This window comes from Chaetodon auriga, chromosome 13, assembly GCF_051107435.1.
Source record: "Chaetodon auriga isolate fChaAug3 chromosome 13, fChaAug3.hap1, whole genome shotgun sequence".
Classification (NCBI taxonomy): Eukaryota; Metazoa; Chordata; class Actinopteri; order Chaetodontiformes; family Chaetodontidae; genus Chaetodon; species Chaetodon auriga.
Window position 1 is genome coordinate 24,447,769 of NC_135086.1, and position 26,049 is coordinate 24,473,817.

Here is a 26,049-nt window from a genome sequence, read left to right on the forward strand (position 1 = left end):
GTTGTCCTGCCTCTATACTGTAACCACCACAACATACCGTCTATATGATAATGCATTTTCTCAATGAGTTTAGTCTCAGTGTAACCCCCCCCACTACAACTCTCTCTCTCTCTCAAGTTTTTGCCCCCATGTGTCTCCACAATACCACATGATTGGGTGAACTGGCCTCCTCACGAGTTGCATTTACAGTAAATTTAATTCAGTCCCTTGTTAACTTGTTAAGCTCCCGCATGCAGGGAGAGTCCGGATAACATGTGACGTACGCTCTCCTTGAATCACCTTGTGTTGGATGCTGGGCATTCAACACAAGGCAATGCTCCACTGGAAATCCCTGCCTCCTGGTACTGAGCTAAAATAGTGCTATCTTTCTTTTGAGAAGAGAATGGTGGGTGTTGAGGTTGGGATGGTGCTGGGATGTTGTTCTGTTTAAATTGCTTCTCCTGAAGAGGTGTGACATGCCAAGCTGTTAGAAAAATGAGAGAGTCATGAGTAAAACATCAATGGTGTGAGTGCATGTTTGGGAAGTGCGGTGCTGAAGAGTAGTAACTGAAACACCAATGTTTATTTATCTAGCACCTCTCTAGAGTCAGTGGCACAAAGTACTTAACGTGTCGGTAAAAACAGTGCAAGAAGTAACACACAATACAACACAACACAGCAGCTAATACTTATAAATAATATACTTCAGCCACATCGATGAGAAAGGCTGGTCTGTACAGGAAGCTTTTCACGTGACGTTTAAAACAGTCCACACTGATGGATCTGCTGTCTATAACTGATAGCTTCTGTTCCAGAGCCTTGGGGCCACCACTGCAAAAACTGGTCACCCCTTTGAGTGAGTGACAGACAGTAGGCCCAGCAGAAGACCCCTGAGACTCATCTGAAGAGGAGGGACTTCATGAATATATCTGGGGCAAGATAGTGCTGAGCCTTCTAGTAATGAGAAGAATGTTGAATTTGATCCTGTATTTCGCTTGCAGGCGGTGAAGTGAAGTCATGGGGGTGGGGGATGTGAGTCTTGCTGTAGCATGATGGACCAGCCGCATTTTTGTCACTGATGATATACTTAAACAGGTAAACAATGAAGTAGAGTCAGGATGAGTCATAGAATAACAAGGTGTTGTGTCGTAGTATGATGAGCAGTTCTGACCAAAACTGTTGTCTGTGTTTACTACCAGGAAATTTTGCAGTGAAACAGTGATATAAACCAGTGATAAAGTCAAACAAGGTTTATGATACCATACTTTAAAGTATTTTAAAGTGTGCGTTGTGATGTTTCACTTGATGCATGATTGACAACAGACCAACAGTGTACTTAGCTCCCCTTTCCACATCTGTTTCTCTGCCGTACTGTGTAAATTGTCTGTTTAAACTGTTTAAGCAGCCTGTAACGATGGAGTTTATGTGTCCATTATTTCCTCCTTGCAGTGGCTTGATCCAGTTTCTATAATGTATTTACAGTGTGGTTTCCTAAATTAATTAGATGATGAAAATTTGGAACACCGATGGCTGGTTGTGACTGCAGATACTGGCAGATGACATTTGTATGGGACAGGCTTTGCCCAGGTTGTGACATATTAAGTCCTGAATTTGAGCAGAACACAGAGGGAAATGCCCTTTGCTTTGGAGATCCAGATCTAAATACACAGATGTTCTTGCCAAGAACAGCAGGTGCTGCAGGGGTGGAATATTTGCTTTTGGTGTAAGTTTGTCTTCAGATGGTCAAGTGCTTCTAGTCAGAGCTCCAAAGCAGAGAATATTGGCTTCCTGCTGAAGCAGTATTGATCTCTGAACCATAATAGAATATGCAACCTTAGCTCACTCTTTTTATAGCTTTGTGTTTGTCTGTCTATCTGTCAGTCTATCTGTATTTGCTGTCAAAAGCTGGGAAGCCATGTATAAAAAGAGCTACAGTAACTACACAGGATATCTAAAATGGCTGTAAACACCCTCAAATTAAAGTTGGAATCTGGCACGTAACCCTCACAGTCAGTGCTTTATTTCTGATCCAAGGAGCCAAACCAGTAGAAGCTTTCCACTCTGTCCTTTTTTAGCCTTTGTCGTACTCTTATATGTTTTGTTTACCATTTCAGCAGTCATGCAAGTTATGCAGTTATGCAAATTTGTTGCAGCATAATTTCATAAGTTAAAATCAAGGCAGCTACACTGAGCTGTATATTAAACAGATAGCACTGAGAATGGTTGCTGTGATTGAGTAAATTTGAGGAAAGTACCAGAAGAACGTGCTCATGGTGGAGGAGGAAAAACAGCTGGGGTTGGGTTTCTCCTTCTTTCCAGACTTCCTTCCTCAGAGCAATCAAATGGGTGTAGTGTTGCGTCTTTCTGTGCAGGCTAAGCCACATCAGCTGCACGCTGTAAACTCTTCTTTGGGTGAAATAAGTCCACTGGTGTAAACATAACAACACAGGGTCATATGTAGTTCATGTCTGCTCACAGGCTAGCTGGCAGCTGCCAAGTGTTTGTATGGTGGCTTGGTTGCTTAAGTGAAAAGATGGTGGGTTGGATCAGGTCATGTAGAAATATGGCAACTGAAGGTGGTCATTGAAGATGTCAGGGTTTAGAGGCTGTGTGATGTTGCTGTTGTATAAAACTCTACTCTTGTGTCTCTCACATCATCTGAACGTGACCTGAACCCTCTCAATCCACAAACAGGAAGTCACTTTCCTCTCTCCATCAGTGCCAGTATTTGTGTATTTTCTTTCTAATTACACCGCTTCCTTTTTTTCTCCTTTGTAGGTATCGTTCAACGTGAGTGTGGAGGCGAGGGGCTGCCCTCCCCGTGGCACTGACCAGAGCTTCACCATCAAGCCGGTGGGGTTCAAAGACCGCCTGGAGGTGACTGTGGATTATCAGTGTGACTGTGGCTGCAGTCAGACGGCGCAAACCAACAGCAGCATCTGCAGCTCCATTGGTACTTCATCTTGCATTGCAGTGTTCCATTGATTTTAGTTCTCTTTTATTAGGAGCTAAATGTCAAAACAATAATAGGAATAATAGCCTAATCAGATTAGACCAACCCGCTTTACATTCACGTTTATTTGATTTTAAGAGTGGCTTGAAGGCATTCAGAGGAGGAAAGGAGTAAGTGCTTATTGGATGAATTAGCATGGCATCACCAGGTCTCATCATATTCTTTTATTTATCACTTAGGAATCCACAAATGCATCTGTATTGATATTGACTATAAGAGATGTGATTTTGCAAAGATCATTTCGATCAAAATGCCCTGCAGTTTACTGTTCACTGTTCTATTTTATGCAGAGATCTCCTTGCAGGAGCAGATGCAACAATTTTGAAGTGGACATACAAATGTGAAAATCAGCTCTTGCAAAAGTCTTGTGCTTGTAAAAATAGCTAAAAACCAAAAACCATGAGCCTTGTTAATCACACAGAACAGAAACGTGCAAATGATAGGTGTGGCTGAATAATCCTGTAGAATTGATCAAGGGGTAAATTATGGACTGGAATAAAGGAACTCTTGCCCTTGCAGGCACTTACAATTGTGGGTCTTGTCACTGTGAGCCGGGCTACCTGGGCGCCCGCTGCGAGTGCCAGGAGGGTGAGGCCAGCAGCATGTACCTCAGCGCCTGCCGAGAAGCCGAGGGCAAGCAGATCTGCAGTGGCCGAGGAGAGTGCAGCTGCAACCAGTGTCTGTGCTTTGAGTCTGAATTTGGCAAGATTTACGGCAGTTTCTGCGAGTGTGATGACTTCTCCTGTGCTCGACACAAAGGCATCCTCTGCTCAGGTAGGAATATCTTTTATAGACAGTCCATATTTCCACTGAAGCTGATTTCACCTGAGTTATGGATTCAAACTCTGCTGTCAGGGTGATGTTAAGAGAATTGTTTTTTTTTATTACACTGAGTTGCTGTGCTTGTGGTGAGGTGGTGGTTTGAAGTACAGCTGTTGAGAGACCGCACCTTCCTGGGCATTGAACTTAATGAGAATATAAGCTGACATCAAACCTGCTGTTAACTCTTTAGATCTGCTTCTAGTTATGAGTTATAATTAAAGATAATGCACATTGATGGTGTTGAGTCACGTTTCATACCTGCTCTGGGTGTGTCTTGGTGGTTTGGCCCTCTCATGACTCGACCAAGACTAACCCAGCTTTTATTTTCTGTGTGAGCTGAAAGAGTCACCTGCAGGGCTGCTGGCTTTGCTCCCAGAAGAAGCTCAGAGGAGCAGCTGCAATAGTAGTTGTTCAGATGTCAAGCTTGCATTTTGTTTTGCTTTAGCCTTGAGGGGGCTTATTTTTATATGACAAGTTGTAGAGTGATCGAGGACCTGCAGGAGGTGGAGATACTTGTTTGCTGGAATAGAGAGTGAAATAAATATGGGGCCAAATGAGCACAAGAGACATTGAGATTTTCTAATGACTGTCAAAGCTTTTAGCTGAAGCACTGTGGCCTTCGATTATCTCCATTTTGTCATCCTGAGACATGAATATGCTCTGTTAATCAGCAATTCATGTGCTGATGCCAACTTGAAATCCTTTTCCTCTTGCTGAGCCGTCCCTGCTTCACTCTGATGCCCAAAGAGACTCAGTATGAAAGGGCAGGTTTGGCTCAGTGTATCTGCCCAGCTATACCAAACAAACCGAGGCTGTTGTGTTCCCAGAACATCGGGTCCAAGACTCTACTTTCTGGCTCATCCCCAAGCCAACGGCTGTTCCTGTGAAACCACAGAGTGTGCTTTGTGACAGTGGGGCCAGCTTTGGCACAATCTCCTAACACAATGCCTGCCTCTATTTATCTATATCCAGTAGAAACAGAAGTCTTTGGCTTAGTCAGCAGCAGCCTGGGAACACCGAATGCACAGAAGTGCCGATCATCCATAACCAGTCATTAAATCTTAACAGTCCACTACCTTCTGCTGCTCTTCTTTCCTCCTTTCTCACTGTGGTTGCCCAGTGTGGAGCCATAATGAGTTCCTAATGATACCAAACGGTACGCCTCCTCCACACTTTCCTCCCCTCACTCCTCTGAATCTGACAGTTAATTATTGTGGACTGCCCTGTGTAAGGCGTGCTGCTGTAAAAACTGTTGTGTGCATGTTACTGAAAGCCTACTAGAAATGCTTTTAAGGTCTGTTTTTGAGCCCCTCAGCATGCAAAAATATCCTGTAAACTGTGTCGTGCTGCACCTGGATTGGCCACACTCCACTGAGAGCTGCTCATTTGTAGTCCTTTGTCTGGGAAAATCTGGGGTGTTCAGACTGATAAACTGCCTAAAGGCACAGCAGATTTCATTAAAGAGAAAATCAGCTGGCATGGTATCCTCAGTGGGTTTTTTTCTTCGTCTCCTTGAATGTCTAAAAGTAGTTTTCCCATGGAGCTCACTGTGGTACAGCTATCAGCCTGTGAATCTGAAATGCTGCTGGTTGGAGAGTGTTTGGTATCAGTTGTTGAACTTGTGATATTGCCAAGACAATTGTTCTTGTCTTGGCAATATCACAATATCACACGAGCTGCTGTGCAGGTGCACTAGTATGCATTTTATAAATCCCTCTCCATTTGCTCCTACAGCTCAGCCTGTTTTTCAGATTATTACAGTGTATCAGTTTACTAAACGCTGACGTCGTGCATTTGTCCAGCTGATTTGATACATGACTGGCTCACGTGTCCATTTGTCTGTATGTTCAAAATGCTCAGACTTGCCACTTAAATGATTGTCTCAACTTCTTCTCTTCATCCTTTTAGGGAATATTTTCATTTCCCTATTAGTGCATGTCAACACTCCATCATGTTTTTCAGTGAAATCCAATGTAGTTGTTTTGGTTTCTGTTATTCTGTTCTTTCAGTCAGTACTTTGAGCTCTTCTGTTATCTCTCAGCCTGTTTTTGTGTTTGTGTCTGCTCCTTCTTTGCCTTCCTGAACAAAGACCATGTTACTTTGTGTGATCAAGTTTTCTCAGTTTGAGATGGATGTGTTGACATGCAAAGTCTATGACTGGTCAAATTTCACTTTTAGGCCCTTTCCTCTGTGTTGGCTTCAAAGTGAATGGGTAAAGAGGACACAGGACACAGGGACGGATGCAGGCAGCACTCCACACCCAACTGTGGCTCACACCTGCTGGCCAGACTGCTTGTTGGCTTTGGCTGTAATTTTGTGTGTATGTGTGCACGCATTAAATGGATGTGTACGGGTTGCAGTGACACAAGGCAGCCGAACCAGCCAAAACCACTAGAATGCACAGTTCCCCAGTGTGCCTTTATATGCTGGTGTACCAGGAACACTACTGCAAGACTCAGCAAATGCTGGTTTGGTGGAAGTAACAGCCAAAAAAGATGGTGACATTTTAGATTTACGAGTCTTTTTCCTCTTCCCACTGAAATGTGTCATAATAGTTGGTAGTTGCTAGTTATAAGCTTCTACAATGGCCACTTGCCATGAGTGACTCAAAAATGTTTTTCTTCCTCTTATCCAGCATACTGAAGCTTGCTTTTGTGATGCTTGGCTGTGATAAGATATCTCTGTGGCAGATCAGGTAAACTCACTTTTTGGGCTGGTGAATAGACAAGCTTACCGCTGGGTTTCATTAGAAAGCCCTCGTAAACGTCACAGAGCTGTTGTAGATCTGCATGAAGTTTACACTGTAGTTCCAGCTAATCTGACTCAACGGGCGTTGACTGTGGTTGTTGGCCGCCCATTTCACTAAGCCAGTGGCAGACCAATTTACTATTGTGTTCAACACCCCCATCGAACGTACACCCTTATCTACGCTGAAAATGGCAAATTACCTCAATCCTAAGATGGTCGCTAATGGTCAGAACGTAGCAAGCTAGCAGGTGTTAGCTTTTCTTTAGCAGACATATTACATGAATCTCCGGCGTGTGATAGTTTGAGAGATTTGACAATCAAAGCATTTCTACAACTTAAAGCCTTAATATTTTATTAAAACTTTGATTTACAAAATCAGCACTTTGGCATTGAAAGAGTTGAAATTATCCAATTTGTTTGGGAAAAAAAGTTAGGGGTTTTCTATTATTTTTCTGTTGCCAGCATCTAGTGACCTTTAGAAGAAATGCTTTCTAAAGCCCTTCAACATTAGCTACAACGCCCACCTGGTGGTATTGCTTAGTGTGACCTGTTGAATGTATATATAATATTTTATAGCATTGTTTTGGTAAAGCTCAGGAATTTTTTTTTTGTGAATTTTTGTATATTGAATGATGAGTTATTTCTCAACAAAATCGATAAACAGTGGATTGTAAAAACATTCATGTGTAAAAGCAGCAATGACAAACAGAAAAGTATTTACTTAAATTGCTGATGTGCAGAGAAAAACAAAAGCACCTGGAGGCAAACAATGAATGGTTCTAATGTCGTGCACCTCACTTTAGCAATAGCTCATTCTTGTCCAATCCTGGGTTATTGAGTTAACAATATTCTAAAAGTTTGTTTGTCAGTCTGCTCTATGAAGGAGATGTGGTGAGATGTAGGAAACGGGGGAGGATGTACTGTATCTGGGCTCAGATGACATCTGTTGGACGACTATCTGTGTCTGAATGTTCAGTAATTTTATCCTCACTATCTGTGCAGCCATCAGTCCTTCTGTTTACGTCTGCATCTGTCTGTGGACCTCCAAGGTTCTCTGAAGAGTTTCCCCTTAAGGTGATCAACGTATAGACAGACGAGTGCTGTATGTACACTTGAATGACCTGATTCAAACTTGAGTGTTTAATGTGGGCCAGTGTGTAGTGGAAACTCACGCACGGATAAGTCACTCACTCTTTTTAGAGCCTGACTGATAAATCTACAAATCTTATGTTACGTGTTGGTTGAGGAGTATCAGGTGGTATGTCTTTTTACTCTTGACATCATTATCTGCCTCAGAAGTGCTGTGTTGCTTGGCCTCTTCTCTCCTGTCTGCTTTTTAACAAGGCTCGAGTAAGTCTTGACTGCCTAGTCCTCCTGCCCCCTTGACCCACATCTCTACTGCCGACTTCAGCTGGTTCTAAATAATGATGTAAGCACTCAGCAGTCTCCGGTTGCCAGAAATAACGTGGCTCTATTTTCCAGACACAAACCCTCTGTTACCCCATAAATAAAACCACTGTCCCAGAGCTGCATCCTTACATACACACTGTGTGTGTGCACACCATGTGTATGCATGCATATGTGTGTCTCTTAATAGAGTAAACAGGAGCATATGTGTTTATTCTTGTTGGTGCCAAGCAGCACTCGAAATATGCTTCACTGAACGAAAGGGTTCTCAGACCCAAAGTGCCTTTTGGCTTAATTGGGCTCTTTGTTTAGTCAGAGGACCCATCAGTTAAACAGAGATGATCTTTTCTTTGCTTTAGGTTTAAAGCAGTCCAGTCTGACAGGAACAGACAGCACAGGGGGAATACAGAGGCTCAAGGTGTTCTCCTAGTCATAGTAAAAAACCTGCTAAAACACAGGTAATATTCCTGAGTGTTTTCACCATTAAGAAAATATGTGCAGCCTCACCCTTAGCAGCTGTGGGCTGAAACTGAAGTACAAGAACTCCTGTTTCTTTGATTATACCGAGAATCAAGTCACAAGCCAGTGTCTTGTTAGAAGCAAACTTTCCCACTCCAGGAGAAATATCAGTGCTTTGTTAAAACCAGAAAATGTATAGTTCAAAGCTTGTTAGTAAACTGATTAGGTCTTACTTCCTTTAGCAGGTCACACATAAGTCTAATCACGAAATATTTTGCACTTCAGTTAACCAAAGTGACACTTAAGATGTTGTAATATTCCCTTTTGGGAAGTTTACTCTTAGTCATCTTTGTTCTGCATTCTTTTTCTGAGCTCTTCTTGTCGACTGAACTATAGATGACGTCTTATAATGGAAGTATCTTCTTTGTCCTCTTCAAAACTAGCAACTGTCTTGTTTGTACCCCCTGGCTTCAATGAGGTAATGTGTTGGAGTTTTTCCATTGTGGCAGCTCTTCTGTAGTTTGTCAATTAGATGGAGGTTGGAATACCATTTTGAAACATGTTGCAATCCACATTAAATCATTAACTTAAAAGAAACAAATCCTTATGTTCTCCAGTCAAGCCTAGTTGTATGTCAGCTGCTGTTTTTAGACCAGTAGCAACTGTGATGTCATGGTGTACCCATGCTGTGAATTCCAAATAATGAAACTTGTAACCACATATTGCTGAAACGTTGAGCACACTCCTGATCGTTCTATGGTTCTGGGAGAGGGCGAATTTAGGTGCACTTTATATTGCAATGTTGCTGACTTAACAAAGCTACCTGAGCACCTGGCACTGAGTCCTCAGACCCTGAGGTAAAACAAACACCGGATGAGTCCTCCCTCTGCTCTCAGCTCTATGAGACTTGACTGAACTTGACCGCTGTAGACAAAGACCTGTGGTGAAATGCTGCAGATACAAGGCCACACCCTGATCCTATCACTGTGTGTAGACTAATAAAGTTGTGGTATGTTTGAGATCTCAATATCACTTTATTTGTGTAGTTGGTGCTAAAGTTGCCAACAAAAGTGGTTAATATTTAAAATAAAGGGGGATGTGGATAAAGCAGAAAGTTCAGGAAATGTCCTTTATAATTTAGAAGTTCACATTTTTTAACAAAGCTGTCAAATATTCACATGCAAACGTCACCATGTATGCACCTGACAGATGCATTTACACAATCAAGTGAAAAGTGTTGGAAATGTTGGGTGTCATGTTATGGCTCAGCATCTGCTTTCAGAGCTAATGTTGAAGTCTGTCAGGCTTTTGGCCGGTTCAGCCTTCTGGGTGATTCTTCAGCATTAAGAGCCCCCAGAGGTCCCCAGGATTTAGACCCTTCAAGTGAAACAGCTGACTGTGATTGTTTCAGTGGGGTAGAAAAAAAGAATCACAGCTGCCTGCTCGATGTTAGATGCATGCTGCGTGGTCCACAGTGTGTTGGACCAGGGTGCTGATGGAAAAATAAATAAAGGACAGCTCCTGAATTGAGCTTTTTGTAGAGCAGATTTCAGAGAATAGAAATTTTTTTTACATTGATTGCAGACAGAGAGATTTGCCATAGACTTATAAATCCATGGCTAACCTGCCCCTCAGTATCAGTTCCAGGACTGACATGCTGAGGCCTGGAAAAAGTGCTAGAATATTCTATGGAAGTGAAACTATCACGACTTTACTATTTTTACTTCAAGCTGCTGCAATTAATATTTCTATGTGAACAATGATTCAAATGATTTTGGATTCACGGGGTTGAAACATCTCTACAAATGAATGTTAATCTTGCTATGTAACTACAGGGAGTCCCCAGTTTACCAATAAGATGCGTTCTTTTCCATCTAAGTCGAGTCATACACTCATATTATGTAAGTAAGTACTGAACGATGCATAATGGTGGCACGCAGGAACTGAGACGAGGGCTTTCCTTGCTCAGGCGACTGCATAGTGCATATTCTTCCTTGCACACTGTACGTATCACGGAACAGAAAAATGTATGACTTGATGAAGGTTTCATTTGTAATGGTTAGCTGCGCTAAGTCGGGGACGTCGTAACCTGGGGACCTCCTGTGTTGGACGTGTAAATATGTAGCTGGAAGCATATGCTGATAAAATGTCAGTGTTGTGTTTACAGCTTGTTTTTGCTGCCCCCAAGTGGCCAAAAAAAGTTTCATGCAGTTTTAAAGTAAGTAGAAGTAAGGTGTATTGTGGCTATGTTGACTTTGATTCAAGGCACAACTGTACATCTGGTTTGTGTAGTGGAGGCAATGGCACAAGCTTAGCAGTTCTCGTGGAGGTCCAGCTGGAGTTTATGTGCATCTCCTCAGAAGAAGCTATGAGTTTGATGATAGCCTCCAGTGTAGCCTACTGCTCAAAATATACCAAATACCATCAGGTTAAGATGCCAGGCGTACAGAGGCTGGCTAATAGAGATAGAACTTTGACTTTGTTGTGGCTGGAAGGAGATTTTCTTTATTCCTTTGATCGGCATTTCAGCTGTGCCAACCATCCAACAAAAAAGCAGTGTCAGTTCCAATGTATTTTGATGACACAATCATTCCCCCAGCACTACATGGAGTGTCAACAAACAAAATGCTTGCACGGCAAATGTCAGCATTTACCGCATAGCTGACTGCCTCAGACTTCTGAAACTCAGGTCACAGAGATAATCATGTTGTCTTAAGGGTTCTCCTCTGTTATTCCTTTTATAGGTCTTCTGCTCACTGTGAGTAATGTCAGTGGATGTGGAGGTATCCTATGACTCTGCAACTGAGGGGAATCTAGAAGTAAACACTCTAGTCACAGCTGGTAATGACTGTTGTCCGTCAAACACATGATGCTGTCCATGTAAAAATCACACAGGGCTGCTCATACCTGTCATTGCTCCCAGTTTGATGCTGCTGCATGTTCTTTAAGTCACAGTGAACTCTACAGGGCGATTATTTTGGAGGTGGCGTTATTCCTCTTTTACAGGCAGACAAATACAAACATAGCCCAAGAAGAAGTTATTTCTCTCTGAAGGCTTTTACTCCCCACATCTCATACAGACCAGATATTGACTGTCTGTTATTTCTGGTGACGAACAGCTTGGCTCAGCACACAAAAGAGAGCTTGTCTTGGCCTGCACATTTTAACAGCCCACATTTTTCAGCTGTTTTACCCTGACAGAGGCACACACACACTCAGATACACAAAGATAGGGTCATAATATTGTTTTAACAGCCCTTTAAACAGTAACATGTGAGCTTAACATTGCGCAGTATATAGAAAACACACATCACAGGAGTTCCAAATTGAATTTTAAGTGTCATACATGGAATTGGTTTCAAAAATGTACTAAATGGGTAAGTACAAGTGGAAGAGAATAATATACTACACTGCAATACACCACCACATTTACTGTGGCCTTCATATCTTTCAAAGCTCATTTTGATGGCTTTAAGGAATGATTATACCAGAGTTTTGACGAGATAATCTTCAGCACTCTCATTCTGTGTGTTAAGGAGGAATTTCATTGCTGGAAAGCTGCAAATATTTTTGAAAGTGGTGTTAGATGACCTGAGAAAATAGAGAGAAAAGGGCTGTGGTATTCCCTTCTGCTCTCAAAAGCTAAAAAAAAATCCTGAAACAACCAGAATGCACTGCGTTCCTTGCCTTCCATGGCCACTCACAGGCCGCTCCTATTGGATAGTCTTGCCCAGAGCCTCTGCACTGCACTAATGTCTAGACCTTCAAAGGGAGCTGCACTAACCCAAATCCAAAGCTGTGTCTGAAGCAGACACACTTCTGGACTGTGCAATAATGTGCAGTACCTATTGATTTTGCTGATTCACATTCAGATCTCCTCATTGACACGTGCCCAGTCTGCTTTTTAAACTAATTTCATCCAGCGTTGTTGCAGTGGATGAATAGTTACAACTATGTTCTGTTTCAAAAAACAGAGGTACCAGTGATAGATTACAAAATTAAGCACTTTTGGGATGAGTCCTGCATAGGATTACCAATTTATTTATTCATTTTTGCACTTGATGTCTTGTGACTGTGAGAAATTGTGTGAGAGGTATGAAAATCAGTAGCTTGCCATCTCTTGGGTTTGTTATCAAACTTTTCCCACAGTGAAAAAATAGTCTTTCTTTGTTAAATACAGTACTCTAGTGTAATAGCACTGGCTGTTGAAATTCGCTGCAGCATAGTGACTCCACTTTTTCCATTGGTTCACCTTTACCACAGTGACACCACCAGTTGTGGCTCTGCGTCACTATCCTCATCAGCTTGACTGTTGGCCTCTTTCTCCTACATATGACATAATGCCACGTTGTATTCTTCCTTATGTAAGTAGCCCTGAACATCTGATAATTACACTGTTAAAAGACAAATTTTTGCTTTTATGTGGATGTCCGAAACAAACATGGCAAGTAGGAAGATTTGTTTGTGAGTAGCATCTAGAGCATGTCCCCTGGACCTCCAACCTGCTTTTATGTTGTGCACTGTGCTGCTGGCAGCTGCAGTAACACTGGAGTAGTATGTAGATGCTGTGTGCTGCGGGCATCTAAATTTGACAGTACTATCTAGATTGAAGGATTTATTGATGAATCATAGGCATTTTTAATAGGACAACATGGTTCTATCTGACTTTAATATTTATGGGATTCTTGAAATGCAGTTAATCTCTAGAAGTATTTTCACCCTCAAATTAGATGACATTTAGCACCACTCCCCCTGCATCAAGTTTGCTTTTTCTCCTTCCTGGGTAGCAAAGGTCTGAGTTTGAAGAGGCAAACGGAAAAGCCACTGTGTTTTGTCTCCCTCTTAACTTATCAGAACAGTATGTCCACCACCTTTGTGCCCTGAAGGAGGATAAGTAATCATTCCTCATGAATGACAGAAAATGTGACTGACCTGTGACTATGTTTAAACTTTGACAGTGTCCTCTAGTAATGCTAAAGAACCCTCACTGCTTGGGAAAATGATACAAACATGTTTGTGGTTGTGCTTGGTGAGACACAAGAACTAAATTTGAATGTTATTTCTCACGGTGGAGAGTTGACTGTTGTTGACTCCCCTTGTTTGCAGAAGCCACTGTCACTCCAGAGGCTTGACAGGGATCACGTAGAGGGTTTCTCTGCTGGTTGTTTTTGTGGTTCTTCCTGCTGTCATCAAAGTATCACTTCTGTTTCCAATGCTGTTGTGGCACTTTGTGTCTGGTGGGAAGAGCTTTGCTTATGCATTGTACTGATCACATCTCACATTTTTCCTGTTTTCATGTGTAATCGTCATTTTTAAATGAGTAGTACGTACAAGTAAATAAGTGTACGTATTGTATATATTGTAAATTACCATTGGGTATATAACACTTGTGCAATATTTTCTTGTCTTCTTGTCCTCTGACTTCTTGCACTCTGTCTTGTTGCTGCTGTAACATGTGAATTTCCCCCCATTGTGGGATAAATAAAGTCTATCTTATCTTATGCATTGTTGGGAGACTGAAATGATACTTTACAACAAATGGGTTGGATTTTCTCTACCAGTCCTGAAGTAATAAGTGCATATATTGGGCAGTTAAATATGTTCAAAGTGTGTCATGGAGCTTGAAGTAAGTCCAATCAAGCTCCATGTTCATATCACACACTGACACATTGGGCTGAGTTTGAATGCAAAGCAGGATGGGAGCAGCTTCTGGTTCCTTTTTCTCTGTATGTGTTTTTTTCTCAAACACGCAAAAAAGAAATGCTCTCAAGCCAGTGTGAGCCTATGACCAAACCATAATCGTATCCCACAGCCTACTATGTAATTAGGTTGAGTGGCTTTGCTGATATTGTTCTGCTGTCAGAGCTCCCATTTAAAGTCATGCAGTCGTATTGTGCGTTCCTTCCCAGGGTCAGGGAGGGGCTGCATGCTACGGTAGAGTTGTCTAGCCGAACTTCTCTGAAATTAATGCACCAAGCACTCTGTCATTTGACATATTTGCTTTTTTAAGTCCGACAGAGAAGCCACACCAGACACACTAGATGTGGTAGTATTAACTGGAATACTTAAGCTGTGCATAGTCATACATTTAGATACTTTTTTTAGAATAAACTATGGTGGTTGTTTATACTTTCAGCTTTGGTCTGACCACCACCACCGTGGCTGTGCTTCAGTTATCCCAGGTACAATGGATTCTAATGGTAACATATGTCCATGGCAGACAAATAGTATCAATTTGTCCTAATGAAGCAGTTTGGTGAGCGACACATAATTAATCACACTAGTCTAATAAACAATTTAATTTTTAAATTGTTGCATTTTATCATATGCATAAGAACATCAACATGATATTGGCATTATACATCATCCATTGTCTGTCCCGCTCTCTAAATATCGCATCAGCCATTGAAAAACCTATAGCAGATGACCACTATGTTATATGGGGCTCTGGGAAATTGTGATCATGATTTTTCACCGTGGCAAGTTCAGCTGATGATGTAAATAATCATTATTTGCAGCCCTAGGTGATTAACATGGTGATTAACCAACACCTGCCAACAAAAACATTTTTTTTTTTCTCAAAGCTGAGAAAGTTAGTTTTTAGTTAGTTTTAGTAGAAAGTTAGTTTTAGTTTTAAAGAATAGGCCTGCTGTTCTGATGTAATATTTGCCTTCAGTACCTTCACTTTGTGGCAACATTATTTGAAAGATTATATACAGGTATGCCAATAATGTACTGCAGGATTTCTCACAAGAAATAAAGCCTGTCTACATTTTCCATCCTCCAGGAGACAGACGTGTTACCTTTTTACTTCCCTTTTTCAAATGTATGAATTCTTTGTGATGTAGGTGACCCAGGGTACACCACAAGTATTTCAAATTTTCAGTGAAGCTTTTCATCAGACTCAGCTGAGAGCAGAAAATAGGACATTTACACACAACTGACATGCACACACAAACACAGTGCAACCTCTGGGACACAGGCAGCTCTTTGACCGCCACTGCAGGAAGTGACTGTTTCTCTCTTTGCGTCAACAGTTGATAGGAGAGGGAGCATTTCGACCCTCTGTCCAATCCCTCTGCATGCTACCACATCATATCAAGACACTGCATTCCTAATGAGGGTCACTGAGTTTGCTATGACGACCCCTTTAGCTTTGTAGGAGATGATTCCTCCAGACCAGAGGAAGAATCTTGGCTGGTTGCAAAACTGGTCTTATGCTTCAAATCTGAGAGAAGCCTATTGCACTTTGTGTAATCACTGTTTGGTTGTGTTAAATACGATCTGTTTGGTTTCATTTGTGCCAGCTTCTGCCTCGATTAGAGATTTGGAAAAATTGGCAAAAAAAATAAGCTTCATAATTGTAGGTTTAAATCCAAAAAAGGTCAAATAACTCCAAATCACAAGCCCCAGCTGCTCTAAAACAACTGGGTCTAGCTTTGTAGACGTCTGACGGATTACACATCTGTGTCCAGTCCATCACATTCTCCCTTTCTTGTTTTTTCCCCCCACAAACCATGCCAGAGAGAGGATGATTGGTCAAACGCTTCTTTGTTCATTCTATCACTGCAGACAGGAAATATTTGGATATGCACAAAGGTCTGTTGCTTTCAGATGTCAGATATAATTTGCTCTGGGAACATTTTGTTTACTTTGAGTGCTTTAATGAAAAGGGCAGCATTACTTGTGCTCCTGTTTGTTTTTAAAGCCCAAGCACTCACTGTCTGGCACATTTACATGATAAGGTGCAACAGTTATCCCTCTAAAAATGACCCAGCAGTCCATTTCCTCTTTTATAATCTCTAAATATTCCCCTAAGCCTGTTTAAATATGATGTTGAAATCCAGCATGTCTCCAGGCAGAAAATGTGGAAATGCATTTCCAATCTGCCTCTGAACTCTATCTGCCTTGGTTTAGTGAAAAACATTCTTGATCCCATAATTGTTACTTTTCCCCAGTAGATTTACTGGCATTTAACTGGTGTGACAATCAGTAATCGTACATGCACATATAGGCATTTATTATATTGTATATTATTGCATATTGTATACTCAAATTATGTTCATGGAGCTTTTGATCATATATCACATGATCTTCATCAGTAGATGGAATTTGCTCAGTTGTCCTGGAAATTCAGATAATTTCCTTTGAGCTCTGTAATGGTATCTCATCCACAAGTTGAGTTTCAGAGTCCATTCTTGTAAAACACTTGACAAAATAGTCTCACCTCAAGATTCATTTAATAGTGGCTCTGGAAATTTCAGTCATGTCGATGCATATTTTTGCCCACTTTTTCTTCGCTACTGAGTCTTTCAAGTCAATGAGAATTTGAGCTTTATTCATTTATGTGGTCTTTATACTCTTTGGTGTATTGTGAAGAGCTGAAAGGCAAGGCAATGGAGGAGCTAGACCGTTCTCACTGTTGTATTTCTTTTTAATCCCACTCTGCAGTAGCAATGCAAGATGTGAATTAGCTCAGTGATCTGAAATGTGCTCAGCAGAGGAAGCGAGCAACATGGGGGAGACCCCGCTGCACCAGACTGAGTACTCTTGACAGCCTGGTTTCCAGATTTGATTTGCTCTTTCTCTTGTACACTATGGAAGTATATTAATGACAAAATATTTGACAGTGCTCGTCTGTCTGCAAGTCAACCTTTGAGAGTGCACAGGCACTGATTTGTTCAGCTGCTTTTACAACTTTTGGGACTTTGAGATTGCAAGTGGTTGCTGCATCTGGATGTTAGCTTCGTGTCTTTTTCAAAGTTTAGGTCCATTTTTGAATCCATTGTTCCTCTGTAACGAGTGATTGGTGAACATTTGGCTATTTAGGACAACATGTGATTTACACATTTTATGCCTGTATGCTTTATCGTTTAGCCCACTATTTTAGTTACGGTTGGTGGTCCAACTCATCGCCCACTGTCGCCTAGTTTATTCATACTGGTATGTTGGATTTTCAACATGCCTAATCTGAAAATGCTGTCATTCTAAATGTAACCACATCCTATAATTCATTCAGCTTGGGAGTGACAATGAGCCTCATTCATTAATGTATTTCTTCATGAAACCATAAAGAGAAAGAAATAAGAAAACCCTACATCTGGTTCAGAAAATCAAACAAGAAATAGAACACAAAAGGTCATGGTCACTATGGTATACAGCCACTAACTACTTCTAAATAAATTTTAACTCTCTCCGCTATTATAAAGCAGGTCATTTGCCAGCAAATCAAAGACAAGTTTCATTATTTAGTGTTGATACATTTGGATTTTTAAGATAATACAGAAACGAAATACTGCTCTTTGTCTCCATCTGCTGGTTAAAAAAATGCCACTGTCCCAGCTGTTATTTTGAAAGTAGAATGACAGTTTGAACAGGATGACCCTTCACTTCCAGGTCAGATTGAACAGGTGACTCTCTCCTCTCAGTTTGTCTTTGTGCTCAGGGGAATCAGACATTATGAGTATCAGAATCTATAGTGCTGGCTCAAATGTAGTTACACAATTCCCCATGCGACCTCAAATCAACTAATTCACTCATGGCTTGAACCCTAATGCGCAATTGCTTTCTCAATTATTTTGTCATCAATGAACTTCCATATCCCTCTCACTTTCACTCATCTGATGGAATGCTGGAACTGTCAGCACATACTGTATCTGAAATAAAGGAATGAATAGTTTGAAAAGATGTATTATTCAGGAAAGGGAAAGCAGCCTGCTGTCTGAGGGCAAAGTCTCAGTTTGGTTTGTCTTCAGCAGCTCCTTCTTGTGTCATTTTGACTCAACTTGGCTGCTTGTCCAGGCTGACTGAATGTCTAGAGAAACGTCATGGAAAAGTTGCAAGCAAAAGAGGAAGGTCACAGCTCTGAAGGATCTGAAGACATTCCACATCTCCTCCTCCTCTGACACAGCTGTGTTTATCATGAGCAGCGTTTTATCTCACTGTTGAGCAGCAAATCAAAATTGCTCGGCAAAACAGCCAAAAGACATATAATAACTAAGCAGCTCAGTAACTAAAGGAATGGTGGGATAAAGAGCCTTTGCACGTGCTCCAAATATTTGTTTTCAGGCATAGTGATGGTATCGTATGAGAGCTTATGTATTCTTGAGTGCTGGTATTCTTTTCTGTCAGCATGCCAGTTAGCTCAAGACTGGTGAACTGGCTATCAGTATCTAGATAAAGAGGCAGCACCTTGGAGACAATTTGACAAGGCACTGACAACTCTAACTCATGGACGGATAAAATCTAAGATAGCACACTTGAGATGCTTCTACAACAGTATGTCCTCGTTGGGATCTCTTATTTAGGTAGAGTAAGACGGCTCCTTGACTGGTTGTGTCAGTGGAAGTACTTTCGCTACTTGCTTTCAATTGGAGCAACATTAGTATTCGGTTGGAGTCGTTCTCCCAGCCATCTGGCAAATGTAGGCCCAGTGTTCACCCCCTTGTTGCTCTGTTTTGGTCTCCACCATGCCCTGATTGAAGTATTTAGTGCGTCACTATGTCACCAGCTAGTTGCTATCTTTGTCTGCCTGCCATTTGTGTGCTATGGGTTTATCTGAGCTTCTTTTTTACTGAAAACAGCTGCCTTCTGCATCTGGAAACTCATCATCTCACTGATGAGCGATGGGAAATTGAACCAGAACAATTGTTGTTGGCCGTAAAAACCAAAGCAATGAGCTGAAAGACATTAAAACAGTGTGTGGAGTTGAGGGAAACCGCAGAATTCGTTTGTCTGTTTGCCACCTCTATCGCCACCCATTCATATTACACTGTCAATTGAATATTGACAAATATTTTGTATTACTTTTATATATTGCAGAAAACAGCATAAGAGAACACCGGCTCATTGTGTTTACACAGCCCACAGCCCTTCAGCATGGCACATACTGTGTACACACAATGAGCAGAGGAGAGTGTTTGTTGATGGCAGTCCTGCTAGCAGGACACGTTCCCAGTGTTGGTACCATGACTCAACCACATGCCACTCGTCATGCTGGCCTCCTCTGCTGAGGTTTGGGAGTGGTGCTCCAGACTCTTAGCCGCAAAAAAAAAAGGATTAATTTGATCAGTCTCAGTTTTTCCACCTTAAAATGTGTTGTTCTGCAGCCCACTGTATGCTGAGTAATTAAGAGTGCAGACATCAATACAAAAATAGAAAGCATTTATTGCATGTCTGTGAGTCCAGACAGCATGTTGCACAACCCTGACCACCCTGCTGATGATCAGACGAAATGTTTCCTGTTGATTTCGAGAAGTCTCCGAGAACTTTTTGAGGATCTGGATTTAATCATAGACTCTGCTTTCGTTCTCCACTGTGTCTGAGTTTGAGTGTCAGCATAGTATGATTGTTCTCATCCCCGACTGTCATGGGTGCATGTTGGACAGAAGGAGCAACCACTCCTAGACGGATATCAGTGATTTCATATGATAATGACCTATTTTCTCCTCAATCTTCACTCCTTTGTGTGATCATGATTCTGTTTTCACTATTTTTCCATGTGAATTGTTTAGAAGAGGAAATGTAATGGCAGCTATTTGAAAAATGACTTTCAAAAAGGTTTGATATAACAAATGTAAGGCTCATAAACACACCTTATTAATAACTTTCTGTGACCATAGTGTCTCCCAACCCCTGAAACACATGACTTACATGTCTGAAAGACAGACTGATGGAGAGCCACAACTAACACGTATTTTGACTGTCAGTTAAGCACATGGTTATTTTCTCATTTCATTGATTAATTGTCTACAAATAAAATGAAAAATGTCTGAAACTTGTGGACAGTTCCCATCACAAGTTCCTAAAATTTGAGATGATGTCTTCAGGTTGCTTCTTTTGCCCAGCCAACAGTCCAAAACTCAAAGGTATTTGCTGCACTATCACATAGCAGAAAGAAAAGCAGCAGATCCTTAAAATTAAGACACTGGAACCAGAGACAGGGGACTGGGGGGGTTCCAGGCTCCATAATGAAGACACATGCTGCTTTTTACAGCAGCTCAGATCCAACAGGGAATCCTGTGAGAACTGTTTACCATTTCAGGATCATCACCAAAGCATAGCCGATGTCCTTGTAGGTCTGACACATCACAGTAGTAATGTTTTTTCCTGCTATTGTTCTGCACATGTCTTCTGATACAGACCACAAATTCTTGGATTTGACCTGCCTGCAGCCTGTCTTGATAAAGTCTAACTAAAGTAAACTCTTTTCTGTCCACTCCCTATCCATCTCAGATAGAAGCTCATTGAATGTGGTCTTTGTGGAGGGTCTTGGAACAACTAGTGTGAAATAAGCTTGTCAAATAATGCTTCCCTGATTACAGCTGCTGTCCTCCCCCCATCAAAGATTCCTCTTGTCTTAGTGCAGCGTGCAGTTGAGGGAGAGTGGTCACAAAGACCACTGAGACAAATCAGAGCTTCAGCAATGGCCCCCCAGCTCTCTCCCAACGGCTTGCCTCCTGTTGGATTTATTCCAGTGCATGTTATGATAGGGGCAGTTTGCTCAGTGCTGGTAGTAGATGTGGATTAGACCAGCTATGTAAACCTCCAGCTGCTCCAGTTGTTCACTGTTGCAAAGGAGGGTCAAATTGTTCTCTCAGGAAGAGGAAGCAGTGAGCTTGATTCCTTTGTGTCCAACTCTTTTCTACCTGAAGTTCACCCCAAAACCAAAAAAAAAAAAAAGTTTTACAAGTGCTGTTTATCATTCTAGACTGTTTTGTGCGAGTTGCCTGAGTTCTGGAGATGTCGGCTGTAGAGATGTCAGCCTTCTCTTAAACATAGTGCAGCTAGGTGGCACTTGGCTTGTATGGCCCAGAGTGCCAAAAAGATGAATTTGAAAAACCCAGAAATCATGCCCCTGTTACTCAGGATAAACAGTTAGTAAACTAACAGTGTCAGTAAGCTATAATTAATGTCCACAAGGTAACAATGTCAGACTAGAATTAGGGCAGAATTGTTCAGTAGATGTACGCTTCCTTCTGCACAATGATACATTTGGTGGGTGCAGTTCTTTTTGAACATGACAACATGCCTGTGCAGTTCAATATGGAAGAATTTAAGCATTTTACACAATGTCCTGACCTTAACCCCATCCAGCACCTTTAGGATTTATTGAAATGTTGACTGCCAACAAGTGTAGGACCCCCCTAAAGCTCTTGTGGCTGAATTGGTGCAAATCCCTGCAGCCAGACTCCAAAACTTAGTGGAATGCCTGAATGGAGTTGTTACATCATTGAAAAAAATCATTAGTGTCCACATACTTTTGGCCAATAGTGTATTCCTTTCCACAATACTTGTGTTTTATCAGGTTTGTGGTGTTTCATCTTCTACTTCTAAGTCCAGCCTTTATAATTCTTAGTATACATTCTGCCTTTTTGTTTTTTACCCCATCAGCATAAAAGAAATCCCCACAGCTGCCAACATCAGGCAGCCGCCCTTAGCTGGTATGGGATTGGCTACTGGCGTTATTACATGATGTTTCTAAAAATGTTTCTATGCTAAGTTGCACAGAATGTGAATGTGTAAGTGTTTACATGTATTTTTCGCCAGTATTTGCTGTTTGTAGATGGCATCACATCAATACAGTATCAGATCAGATCTACCTTGCTATGTATTATGACTCTCTCATAGAGTGACCAAAGCACTTCCTTGTTGTTCTTTTCTTGTCCAGGTCATGGAGAATGCCACTGTGGGGAGTGTAAATGCCACGCTGGATACATTGGCGACAACTGTATCTGCTCCACAGAGACGTCGTCCTGCATTTCAGATGATGGGAAGATGTGCAGTGGGCGAGGCAGCTGTGTTTGCGGCCGCTGTCAGTGTGCTGAGCCAGGGGCCTTTGGAGATACATGTGAAAAATGCCCCACGTGCCCTGATGCCTGTGGCACTAAAAGGTAAAGACTGTGTTAGGAACAAACCACACTGTAACAAGCACTTCACAACACTGATGGATGTGTAACAACCTGTTGGGCATCACATGTATTTCTGTGACGCTTTTATGATTTGATGGAGGAAGCAGATCATTATATGAGAAGGAAGGTGGAAAATAGAAACAAGGTGCACCAATTTGGCCTCAGAAATCTGCTTTAGTGATGAGATGCAGTTAGCCGAACAGGGACAAGGTCAAACTATCAAATACATCAAGTTTAAACTGGAGTCAAAACCTGCACATAACTCATTCACCTCTTTACTTGTCTGAGCTTTGATGAAGAAGTCATGAGACAGTTGTCCAGGTAACTCTCATTCCAATTGTGACCCAAAGAAATGAAACTGTTGCCCCGTTCTTTGAACTTGCATCATGCAGTGTGGCAGCTCAGCCTCTTTGAGGTTGGCGTTATATGGCCATCAGACGTCTAGTAAAGAGAATAGTCATCTTGAGCAGAATAACTGCTGTGCCCTGTCAGCGGGCCTCCTTACATACACATGGCTCCAGTTTTCCAAGGCAATGGAAGTCTTTATGGAACAACCTTTCACCCTGGACCAGACATGAGTTTAGAGACAGGTCATTGCTGCTCTGTCAGTTGTGTGTGCTCCAATTATATGACCAGTGAGATAGTATTTGAAAGATGCAACACTTGCACCATTAGCACTAATACACTAATAGAGGTGCACATGCTTCTGCACCATGTTTCATTAGCAGGATATGGAAAAGACAGATGTTAGGCCATAGGTTTTGTTTTGGAGGTGTTGACTCAACTGTATGATCATTTGGAGGCTGCAGTCTAAGGTGCTGGTAAACTGTATTATATCATACAGAGAAGTGTTTCTTTTATTTAGCCTACCTTCACTGATGTAATGATGTGGACAAAGTAATAGACCACACCTGTACCAATAATGAACTTCAAATTCAGGTTTTAACAAACTTGATTCATCTATATTACTGAAACCCAAAGGGACTGTTTCAGTCTGATGCATGCTCAAGCAGCAGTAATTGAAGTCACTGGCTGCAGTTTATTTGGTTTGTGTGGTTCACGGTTCACCCACTGTTCAGTTGCTTACAGTTTGCTGCAGAGAAACTTCCAGTGTTTTAAGGAATGCAGTGGGGCATTTGTTAAAGCTGACGTACCCAGAGTAAAATAATAAACAGCGTTGAAGTAACAAATTTAAGAAGTTGGGCAGGCCTTGTGTAGATTTGTGCTCTCTGAGTGCTTCTTGGCTCATGGCAAAAGATAATAGAGGCCCCTCTTAGTTTTAAATATAAGTTGTACTTTTCTGCTTCAGAGAGTGTATCGAGTGCCGGCTTTTCAACTCAGGACGGCTCGCAGACAACCAGACTTGCCAGCGCCTGTGCAAAGATGAAATCATCACTGTGGAGACCCTCAGTGAGTAAACACACATGTACATGTACATACACTTGCACGTACTACAGGCACGCACACAGACCAGCTGGCTGGCAGCGGAAAAGTATTCACATCTGTTACATCTGCAACAGTTTCACTTTTCACAAGACATACCTCCTCCACTGTCACTTTTTATCAGACTTTTCATGTTGTTATTGTGGGGCCCTGCCAAAGTACAGTGAGTTGCCCACTGATTTCTAATGTGACTCATTTAACACCTCTGATGTGATAAAGTACATACAAACACAACAGCTTAACACCATGCTTGAGCACTGTCCTTCCAAGAATAGGTGTGTTTTAAACATTTACACACTGACAATGGAATCATAATAAGATGGAGTTTACATAAAAATGGCTAAATGTGTTACAAGGTGACATGATACCGGAGCTGACAAGAGTACCAGAATGTAACAACAACAACAACAACAACAACAACAACAATAATAATAATGAACTTTATTTGTATAGCACCTTTCATACAAGAGTTGCAGCTCAAAGACAGGAATCATATGCACCAAGTGGGTGCTTTACATAAAAAAGACAGAATGGACATGAAAACAGATAAAAATAAATGTCAAATAAGATTGAAATGAGGCTGAAAGTAAAAATATATCTGGTGATATATGATGGTACCGTTAAATTAAGGAACACTTTTAGCCTACAGCTGGATTCAGAGTCAAAATAACTGAACTTTAACGGCAGAATACAGCATCATCAAACACACATATTAAAACAACAAGGGCTGCACTGTTTTTACACAACACATAGCACACACACACACAAAAAAACACGGCATTGCTACGCTACACAGTGGTCGCTGATGTGTCTGTATTCTCGGAATGTTGTTCTCTCAGCCTTGTGCACCGCAAAGTTCTCAACAGTCTGGTCTTGGTTCACCTTCTTTGCTTGACCAGTCTCGGTTTAGTTCAGTCCTCTCAGCCTCTCGGTCTCCCTGCCCTCCTCAGAGTTTTCAAATACCCTGAGCTGAATGATGCTCTGCTGTCACAGCTATGACAGAAAGTTGGAAACAGCAGAAAGACCTCATACACCTCACTGAGGTAAGAGGCTCATAAGCAGTGGAGCAAATGTAGAAGTCCCCCCTTGAGGATCCACCATGAGCAATTTAGCGTTTAGCACTTAGCCAGACCCAGCATGCACCTGTTGGTCACTTGACAGCTTGGGTGTTTTTTTAAACTATGCCAAGGTACATTAATGCTTAAAAAATATCCACGATAATGTCACCCTTAACTTTGTTGCATTATTGTGCATTGTTTAATTGTTCAAAACCACTAAGCTGGAGTCTGCACCTCCAACACCACCCTGACACCGGGCCAGTGTGTGTACACATTCAGCGTGTGTTTTTCACAGTGACAGCCGAGTGCAGAGCGTCTCCTCTCTGCATATGGAGTTCTCTGCCCTCCTGCAGCCACAGACAAACACAGCTGAACAGACAGATAGGTGAACAAACACACCAGCAGCTTCTTCTCTGCTGCTGTGCTTATTTGACTCCTTTCTTTTGTTCCATTCTCACCCAGTTTATCAGGAGTTTTCACAAGATTTTGTGTTTTTACTTTGTAACGGTTGCGAATTGAAGTGTAGCAAAGTACTTCTGATAAAAAGCACTTAAGTAAAATTGCTGATTTTAAAAAATACTCAAAGAAGTGCAAGTACACAATAACTGAACTCAAACAGAAATCTGTTGTATTTGTTGCCTGAATAGATCATTTTTGCATCCTTCTTTGAGATTGCTTTAACAACTCTCTCATCCATTGAACTTCTAAGCTCCACCTGTATTTCATTTGAGGATAACAGTATTACCTCCCAGAACTGCTGCTTTGCCACCCACCCTCAAAGATCTTCCTTTTGAGAATCTTTCACAGGTGCTCAAGGGTTGAGGTCAGGGGATAATGGTCCACACCATGATTTTTTTTACTTCCTTTATGCTCATAGCAACCAAGGAGTCAGTGGTGTTTTATGCAGTGTGCAATGGAGCATTGTCCTGCATGAAAATCATTTTATTCTGGAAGGCATGATTCTTCTTTTTATTCCATGGTAGCTCATAGTCACTAAGGAACTCCACATGTTTTGTGGAAGTAATTTTGACACCATCCAGTGCAGCATGGCAATTCTCAGTGAACTAACTATTTGAATTAGTAACCATGTGTATCGAAGCCAACTGCAAATGTTTGTCACTGGGAGCATTAGTTAGAGGTGACCAAAATACAACATAACTGTAAGCCTCTGAAAGATTCTGCATTGAGAGATTCTTGGGACTGAAGAGAC

The 26,049-nt window shown here is 41.5% G+C and overlaps 1 protein-coding gene across 1 annotated transcript in view; it reads left to right on the forward strand.

Moving 5' to 3' along the window:
• Positions 1-26,049, forward strand: part of itgb5 (integrin, beta 5) — a 44,595-nt gene that overhangs the window by 12,035 nt on the left and 6,511 nt on the right. The window contains exons 10-13 of the mRNA XM_076746666.1: positions 2,758-2,932; positions 3,512-3,766; positions 22,098-22,320; positions 23,648-23,748. Of these exons, the coding sequence (XP_076602781.1) occupies positions 2,758-2,932; positions 3,512-3,766; positions 22,098-22,320; positions 23,648-23,748 (754 nt within the window). The remainder of the gene's footprint in view (positions 1-2,757; positions 2,933-3,511; positions 3,767-22,097; positions 22,321-23,647; positions 23,749-26,049) is intronic.